General features: G+C 47.2%; 1 protein-coding gene across 1 annotated transcript; it reads left to right on the top strand.

The window, feature by feature from the left end:
* Positions 1-3,895: 3,895 nt before the first annotated feature.
* On the top strand, positions 3,896-9,134 carry C11H11orf98 (chromosome 11 C11orf98 homolog). The gene is made up of 4 exons (XM_078860725.1): positions 3,896-3,999; positions 4,791-4,894; positions 6,948-7,039; positions 8,418-9,134. Exons 1-4 carry the CDS (start codon positions 3,964-3,966, stop codon positions 8,555-8,557), a joined length of 372 nt encoding a protein of 123 aa, XP_078716851.1. The 5' UTR covers positions 3,896-3,963; the 3' UTR covers positions 8,558-9,134.
* The last annotated feature ends 690 nt before the right edge of the window (positions 9,135-9,824 follow it).

Below are 9,824 nucleotides of genomic sequence, written 5' to 3'. Positions count from 1 at the left end.
CCTCTCGTGCCACTCCCCTTGCCCCTCTCGCGCCACTTCCCCTGCCCCTCTCGTGCCACTCCCCCTGCCCCTCTCGTGCCACTCCCTCTGCCCCTCTGGCGCCACTCCCCCTGCCCCTCCCCCTCTCGTGCCACTTCCCCTCCCCCTCTCGCGCCACTCCCCCTGCCCCTCTGGCGCCACTCCCCTTGCCCCTCTCCCCTCTGGCGCCACTCCCCCTGCCCCTCTCGCGCCACTCCCCCTGCCCCTCTCGCGCCACCCCCCCTGCCCTCCCCCTCTCACGCCACACCCCCTGCCCATCTCGCGCCACTCCCCCTTCCCTCCCCCTCTCGCGCCACTCCCCCTGCCCCTCTGGCGCCACTCCCCTTGCCCCTCTCCCCCTGGCGCCACTCCCCCTGCCCCTCTCGCGCCACTCCCCCTGCTCCTCTGGCGCCACTCCCCCTGTCCCTCTCGCGCCACTCCCCCTGCCCCTTTTCGCGCCACTCCCCTTGCCCCTCTGGCGCCACTCCCCCTGTCCCTCTCGCGCCACTCCCCCTGCCCCTTTTCGCGCCACTCCCCTTGCCCCTCTCGCGCCACTCCCCCTGCCCCTCTGGCGCCACTCCCCCTGCCCCTCTCGCGCCACTCCCCCTGCCCCTTTTCGCGCCACTCCCCTTGCCCCTCTCGCGCCGCTCCCCCTGTCCCTCTCGCGCCACTCCCCTTGCCCCTCTCGCGCCGCTCCCCCTGTCCCTCTCGCGCCACTCCCCCTGCCCCTTTCGCGCCACTCCCCCTGCCCCTCTGGCGCCACTCCCCCTGCCCCTCTCGCGCCACTCCCCCTGCCCTTCTGGCGCCACTCCCCCTGGCCCTCTCGCGCCACTCCCCCTGCCCCTCTGGCGCCACTCCCCCTGCCCCTCCCACCTCGTGCCACTCCCCCTGCCCCTCTCCCTTCTAGCACCACTGTCCCCGTCCGAAAAGATCAGATTTAAAACATGTTTTTTTTGTTATTCACAGCAGAGCAATGCAAATATCAAAAGCAATGTTTATTATTGGAGAATATTGCGAATGATTAATATTTAATACAGCAGAAAATAATCAAAAGGCTCAGAGAAGACTTGTTGCAGGGTCAACACTCGACACAAACTTTGGTTACATTTCAGGATATTATTACTATTATACTGCGATCATAGCCCAGAAATGTGTGTCCCGCGCGTGACGTCACTCCACATGCCGCACCCCTCCCCAATAACCATTAGCGGGTAACGTGACTCCACATGGGGCAACCCCCCTCATTAATAATCATGAGCTGAACAATTTTTCTATTGAATATTTCAGATATACTGCAAGATACATCCGTCCTTGGACGGGCAAAAAAGCTAGTCGTAATAATATGAACTTGTGTTAAGTACTGTAGATGCTTTATTTTTTTTGTTATGAATCATAAATGTGGGCTGGCAACAGATGACTGGTCGTAGAAAATAAAAACTTTTCAATTATGTTACCTGATTCTTTTTTGTATGACGGTAACAAACTGGAATATATTCAGGGCATTCACAAAAGCTGCATCCCGATAAGAGGCGCAGCGAGATACAGCATGTTGACATTGTCTTCGCTGTGAAGAGCAGGTCTAATCGTTTAACTGATTGTTTTGTGTTAGCAGAGGGATTAACATCAATGTCAAAATATCGATGTAACGGAACAAAAAACGCTGATATTACCAATGTGTCCATGTTTGTTGTCCGTTCAACATAGTCCGTGGGCTATCTCTTTGGCATTTTCTATGTCTTAAGATACACCAAACAAGAACAAAAATGTTAATATCGTATATTTTGGGAACCGAATCAGAAGTGTATTTCCCAAGGAAAGCCCGCAACTATTATTGCGGTTAGCTACGTACGGTGCGAAAAAAGTTCAACATACATACAGGACATACAAGCTCTTTTTCAAGGGTGACTGGGCCGACAGACAATATCAAAGCATTCCACAATAACAGATTTGAAAATAAAAACTTCTTAGCATTTTTGTTGTAAAATTACATTCACTTAAACTTAAGTGATTTTAATAACAATGTAAATATTTTAATGAGGACCGAGATGACAGAATGGAGATGCCAAGAGACGAAAATATATGGTTCCAAAACGTTGGGGATACTATAAATATTTAAGAGAACCCCATGCAGCTTTAGGATATACAATGAAACATTTTTGGGAGGTGGTGACATTGTCCCGACTGGAATCCATTCTTGTTGAAGCGAGTGACTTTTATAAACATGGACAATATATTTCGAAAAACTCTGTCCATTACAACAAACAGCATGCACATATCCGAACCAATGTGGCCACATGAAGTAAAAAAAAAACATACTAAATGCCTATTAGACACAATTTGATGCTTTTACCCAAAAAAACATTTGTTTGCAATGTTTTCAAGAGACTTACTGTACTTGAAATACATATATTGGAATTAATTTCAGACGTTTTGCAAACATCTGGGGCTATGATGTAGTGCGGCTTTGATGTAATGGTACCCAATTTATCCTCCCAAATCCTATTTTTATTTTAAGTTGATTTTTTTAAGAAAGAAAATTTACCAAAAAGCAAGACGCGGCATGTTTGTTTCTGCATGAACGTGGCATTTGATCCCACCGCTGACTAGATTTAAAAGAGTCCAGTAGTCGAATGTAGAGTTGCCTGAAGGTTGGTTTTTATTCATTCAATCCAGCAGTACACAGGGTTGAAACATTCAGGCTGGCCCTGCCTTTGACCCATTCTGATGTTTAACCAGATTGGACTGTGTGAGGAGCTCGCAGATCCTTGAGAGATCTGGAACACAGTGCGAGTGAGAAGTGGAAGTTAGAGTCGATTCGAGTTAATCGACGAGGAGCCTCGGACGTGGTCATTTCACACCTTTGGATGAGGTGTCCACATCTTCCATGTCCGATGAGTGAGTGTTGGTTTATCAGTGAACCCAACTGCTTTATTTTTAATTCCTTCAAGCGCAGAACTGTATATTGGTGCTCCACCACAGACACAACAGCGGGGATATTCTGGCAGAGAACTCTCCTCGTCTTGGCGAGAATGGAGCACTTTAGCGATAAACTGAAAGGGATGGCCATGGGGTCCCCGTTTCTGCTGAAACTAGCGTGATGACCGTTGCTCCTAGGGGGCCGTCCATAAATGACGTCACGCGATTTTGGACGATTTTTGAACCCCCCCCCCCCCGTCGTCACACGGCGTCACAAAAGTCAGACCGCCCTCTCAAATATGACGTCACAAAGCTCTGCCCCCCCCCCCCCAAATAAAACATGCTTCAAATCGCTTTAAACTATTGTCATTGTGGCGCTGCACTCTGATGTTGTAGGATAAAACATGTATTAAAACGTCTATTTAATCCCACTTGATACAGTAAATTTAGCTGTGACGGTCCCACCTGAAACGTCGTGATTTATTATTTTATATCTATTAATTTTATTATTTATTTTTTATCTACGTTACTTTTATACTCTTAGGTTTTTTCGGTAAAGTCACGTAGGTAAAAAGTAAAAAGTAAATAATAAAAATAACTTTACCGAAAAAAACAGTGGAGGATATTCCTCTCCCCGCCCCTCTCCCACCACGCACCCCTCCCCTCATCTCGCCCTTCACTCTTATCGCACCAGGCCCCTCCCCCCGCCCCTTGCCCAGCACTCGCCCCTCCCCTCATCTCGCCCCTCCCCCTTATTGCACCAGGCCCCTCCCCCCGCCCCTTGCCCAGCACTCGCCCCTCCCCTCAGCTCGCCCCTCCCCCTTCTCGTACCACGCCCCTCCCCCGCAGGACGGAGGGGTGGGGGAAAAAGAAGCACCCCCCAAAAAATAAGTCACGTGATGCGTCCCAAGCCAATGGGGAACCCCGCAAGGCGGAAGTAGACGTGGGAACGAGGCAGGAAGCGGTTGTGACGTCACCACACGTGCTCTCCCCCTCACACGAGGGACGCAGCAGCAGCAAGCAGCGAGCATGGGTCCCGGAGGCCACATCAACAGGCCTCGTATGGTGAGGGGCGAGAGGGCGAGAGGGCGACGATAGAGGGCACCTGTGAGGGAGAGCGCGAGGGAGTGGAGAGGGCGCGTGTGCATGAGCGAGTTTTCTTGTGAAAACGTGAGAGGGAATGTGTGTTGGTATGTTGAACGTCTTTCGCACCGTACGCAAGCCAAGGCGAGGGAGTGAGAGCGAAAGCGTGTGCGAGAGGGCCTTAGTGAGTTTGTGTGGGGAGCGGTAGTGTGGTGGTGAGCGCACTTCGCTGCAAACCCGACGACCCGAGTTCGATTTCTCCTCACGACCAATAACAGTGACGAATGTTTGAACAGGTCCTGGGGTTCCCTTGTGAGATTATATATCAGCTCTGGGGAGACTTTAAAGGCTGCCGATCCTGGACTTGGCCTCGTGCCCCGTGTCGGTCTTAATCGCTGCTCACTAACGGAACCTGCCCCAACAAGCCGGGTGGTGGGGAGCGGTAGCGTAGCAGTTAGCGCGCTGCGCCACGAACCCGAGTTCGATTGCCGCTCAACACCAGTGACGATTATTTGAGCCGGTTCTGGGCCTCCCCTATGTCGACTCAGACTTAGATAAGTACCTGGTGCGTTGTGTAAACATCGCCACTAGGGAGACAAAGGCTGCCGGGCTTGGTTCTGACCATCCACCCCCTCGTGTGCCGTGCCAGCCTTCATACCAGCTACTCGCTAACAACACTTGCTGCCAACAGTCTGCTATAGGCTATACGGGGGATCTTTGCCTCTTTTTGCCAGTCAAGGCACTGACGCCGGTACATGTTGGTTGTCTTGCAGGAAGTGAGGAAGAGCGTCGTCAGGCTGCGCCGAACTCTCAAAAGGGATCGACTGTTCAACAAGAAAGCCCGCGCCGCGGCGGTCGCACTCACGCAGCCTGCCCGGTACGGTGGCGTGCGCAGTGACACCGCAGCGCCACTGCCGCGGTGGACAGCGACGCGGTGACGAGTCCAGTCATCGCAGCACGGCGTGCGCGCGATGTGTAAACAGATGATACACGTAGTTTGACGATGTTAGCAAATCGCTAAATAGGCCACGGCTTCCTTGCAATATGAACTCTGTGCGGCGTTTGAATTGCGTAGCTGGAGATAGAATCGTGGAGCTACAGGGAAAAACAAAGTGAAACGCATCTCCGTCCGAAAATCGCGATCCCTGTGAGTGGGTGTGGGCTAACGCCGAGCTGCAGGGAAACGCAGAGCTAAGCTTTATTTATCTTCTTGGTTCTTTCGGTAAAGTCACGTAAAGGGAAATAATAAAATAATAAAAATAAAACAATAAAATAATTATCACGACGTTTCGGCCACAACGCAAGCAGCCGTCAGGTGAAGAACAGGTCTGTCGGAAAGACAGCGTCTGAATGAGTGGGTGAGGGAATGAGTATTGGTTTATTAATTATTATTTTATTATTTCCCTTCTACGTGACTTTACCGAAAGAACCAAGAAGATGAATCCCTGCAGTCACGAAAGCTTTAAATCGAAAAAAGCTTTATTTACTTTGCAATTATATATTATGTTTGCATCAGCATAAACTAATGCTGATGTGATTTGTGTTATCGAGAAGAATTTTGAAATTCAAGTAAAAAAAAGTGAAAATCCTTTGCCATAGACCTCAATGGTAGATTGGGACAATTTATCTCTAAGAAACACTCGTAACCTTTAAAGTCTGTGAACTTATTGCAGATTAATCAAGTCGCGTGGCTCCTTCGTCCGATAAACATCGTCATATGGAGCCCACATATGATCGCGGATTTTCTCTACATGGAAAGATTTGCATGTCATGCTATTGATCGTAAAGTTTTTTTTCTCCAAATACCACTGCAACTACTTTCAACTCTTAATTAACTGAGCTTTGGAAATTTCCTTAAAGTCTTACATATAGTGTCAGAGTTGAGATTATCCATAAAGTAAGTGTGGGTTCTGCTCACCTGTCTTAACTAGTAGGGATTCGATCACCAATGTTGAATGCATTGTTACAATTTAAGACCACAATTTAATTCAAGAATCAAAATCTTCATCTCGTTTTTGCCATGTTTACTTGGTACAACTTTTCTTCATTAGCCTACATATAACACATGCATACAATTATCGTAAATCAAAACATTGATTCTTATATATATGTACACTGAGCCTTAAATTATCATCTGTATCCTTACACCATTATTTTAAATAATCCCAACTACCTTTGTAATGAGACTATGAATTGAAGCAAATATTATATTCAGTCACATTATTGGGTGTTCGCCACTTGTGGCAGAGGTTCTAGTGGGCCACCCTGGTTATCTGTACATGTACTAACCATTAAATATGTGCCGTCTGCTTTACATAAGATGTTAAAGAACCTGTCATTTGAAAAGAGATTTCCATTATGTGCTGTGGTCATGGTCAGTTTTCCAAATTTGAAAAATTACCTGAAAAATGTGCAATGAGGCATACACATGGCACCACGGCCCCCTACTGTGAAACCACTGCTATGCATGTTAAACATAGCACCTTCGTCAATAGCCTTGCTCCATTTGAATAGCGTGATCACCAAACATACCAAATTATTATTCCCTTGTGATTTATAGGAAATTATTTACATCGACTGCATCACTTTAGTAATTGTTTTGAATTGCAGCACCATGCCATTCACGGAACCCTGAGACGTGTCACAAAGCAGGTGTTCGCACAATGTACAAGTACTAAACATTATTACATTGTCTAATCCTGGAGCATATGGGATAGGTTGTATTAAAAACTGATGGGTTTTGTTAGTATTTATGCTGCACTGCATTTGCGCCAAGCCAGGGAGCAAGCAGCTTTATCACTTGATGGATGTGGTGGTCCAAATTGATGGACCACCACTAATCCTTGGACCTCTGCTAATCCTTGAACCAACGCTAAGCCCTTGTTAGCAGACACGGTCTTCAACAATGTGTGTCATCGTCTGTGTTTCAGGCCTCCCAAGGAAACGCCTGTTTCTGGCAAAAGACGAAGAAAGCAGCTGAAGAGGCTGCGTCACATTCAGAGGGAGCAGAACACCATGCAGGGTGCGGACTTGTTTTATGTAGTTTTTTTACATAAATGCTGAGCACAGGCGAAAGGCGTCTAAACGGCCAGCAACACATAGCACTATCAGAGTTTCTTGAATGTAGCAAGGTTAAAAGAGGAAGGGAATTCCAAAGTGTGGAGCAGTGCGAGGGAAGAAGCAGAAATATAAGTTTGTTGACCTGCCGTTTGGTGGCTAAACACTGGGGATGAGAATAAATGGTCTGGTAGACATAGGTGGAGAAATTGAAGAATTACGTTTATGGCACAATAATCATGGTAGTAGGGATAGAACAGTGATTAAGTGACTGATTGCAGGTGAGTACTTAATTATCAAGGCTGTGCAGCATCTGATGGACACGTGGTTGTACCGGGTGTGGTAGTGTAGCGGTTAGCATGCTGTGCTGTGAACCTGGCGACCTGAGTTCGATACTCACTCATGGTCAACGCCAGTGACGATTATCTGAACTAGTCTGGGCCTCCCCTAGGTTGACTCAGCCTCATGAGTACCTGTAGTGCTGTGTAGTAAACAACACCACTGGGGAGACGAAGGCAGCTGGGCATGGTGCTGGCCACCCACCACCTCGTGAGCCATGCCGGCCTTCATAGGCGCTCGCTACCAGCACTTGCTACTACAGTCTTTTAAGGCTATACACTGAAAGGAGTTGAATGCAGGGAAGCATTACAGGATGGGAATTATGGGCAGGATATGAGCAGCTTGTGTTTCGATTTCAGGTTGCGTTTGTGCTTTGTGGAATGTGAGGTTTGTGTGTGAATCTGGCTCGACCTGGGCATGTCTTAAGGTTATAAAGCAGGGTTAACCTTGATCCAATCGCAAATAAATAGTTAAATCATAGCTTAGTATGTGTGCTTTTTTAAACTCAGAAATATTGCACAAGTCTATTCAAATTAATAACTGTAAACTCCTGAAGCATTTTCCAAGAATATTTAAATGTAATATTTAATGGCACACATCGAGGGGACGTCAACCGAGGAGATGGAGCAATGAGATCAGTTCATGCGTGGGTGCTGGGTGGATTATTACATTTTCAGGGTCATGTAAGGTGGCACCGGCTTGGGGAGGCCTTCATCCAACAGTGGATTGATCATGGCTGCTGATTTTTTGACCTGGTATGAAATGTATTGTATTACCCAATAGGTAAGATGGACAATAGCATGTTTAGTTATTTGGAATCTGTACACTTGACTTCGTTTTTTTATCACAGTAAAAGAATTAAGAGTTGCTGAGCACAAGGCTTGAATGCCTATCATGCTACCTGGCTGTACTGAGAAAACGGATGGCACAGCAGCCAATATTGCAGTGGCAATTGCCGGTGGCACTGATTGTGATGCCTGTGCTCCTGTGCCTGCGCCTTCCAGTGGAGACAGAGCCCCAGCCATCGCTAGTTGGTGAACAGCTGTCGGAGAAGAGCACCACCTCCTCGCGGCGCAAGAGGAAGCAGAAACAGCAGCAGCCAGCTGATGTGGAGATGACAGAAAACACAGCTGTTGTAGTTTAGTCAATTCATTGTTAATAAATAAATGAAATATATAATAATCTCGCTTTTGTATTTCTTTAAAGAGAAACCTGTATCAAAAGACGAATATTTGTGTATGAAGATGAGGCTTGTATACAACCAACTCCTAACAAGGATGCAAGGGAAGCAGGGGGAGGAAGCAATGGGGGTGGCTTTCTCCCCTCAGGAGACGCAGAATAGCGGTGTTTGTTATTGATGACAGAAAATACATTGAATGATTTTAATTTTGTTGGACCCTAAAAAAGCCCCTCTCGGGAAGTTTCTAGATCAGCAAGGACATGAGTGCAACCCCATGCCGCCTCTGCTCCCCTGTAAACAATTACAACTTCTTTCGCACCGTACGTAATTGGGGGATTTTATTAAACCACTTTTGGTCTGCATTGGTTTTGTTTCTCACTCGTGCTTTATTTGATCATATATTTACTTTGCAAAAAAAATTCTTTTTGGATTTAAAATTTATTTAAAAAATATCGTGTTTTGCGAAATAAATAAGTTTGCACAATGGACTTGCAACCCATAGATCATCATCCTATTCCAACTCCCAGCACAGCAGTTGACACTGGGAATAGTTTATTAACCCCCCAACTCTGTCCATGCAACAAGTATGAATGAGTACACCACTCGATCGGCAGGTTTCATTTGTACGTATGCTTGTGATTGGCACGGTGGGGTAAAGTGTGGGTACACCTACATTTTCGAGGCATCTGATCAACGTGGGATAGGCCACCGACTCGCTTAAGTCTGGCGTTTTGCCAGAAGTGGCAAAGCAATTGCAAGGCTGCACCTTTACCTTTGTAAGGGGATGTCTGAGCCATCCACACGCACTTGCACCGCAGACATGCAATCATTCAACAGCGCAAACACCAATCACACGGGAATGCACTCGACGGGGGTCAAGGGGCGCTGACGTCACGGACTCTGCGTGCGAGGCGGAGATGGAGGGTTTAAATGGGGCTAAGCGCGTGTTCGGGGTTGGTTTTCGGAACAAGTGTGGCTGTGGTTTGAATAATAAATTAGTGCGTAGCCAGTTTCTGACTCCTCTTCACCTTTTTGAATCGCTTCTGAAATTCTCCCACCAGATTTAGAAGCCATGAATCTGGATTCGCCATCAAAACAACGTAAAATAGTTTTGACAATCGTTCATTTAACACTTAGTTCAGGCAACCTCAAGTGACACAAGGTTTGTCGTTATTGCCAAGAGCCAATAATGTCGGCATGAAAAACCAATGAGCGTCGCTGTAAACGAGTG

Source organism: Lampetra fluviatilis, chromosome 11 (genome assembly GCF_964198595.1).
Source record: "Lampetra fluviatilis chromosome 11, kcLamFluv1.1, whole genome shotgun sequence".
Taxonomy (NCBI): Eukaryota; Metazoa; Chordata; class Hyperoartia; order Petromyzontiformes; family Petromyzontidae; genus Lampetra; species Lampetra fluviatilis.
The sequence above is the reverse complement of the archived record's forward strand: the minus strand, read 5'-3'. Positions and strand labels throughout refer to the sequence as shown.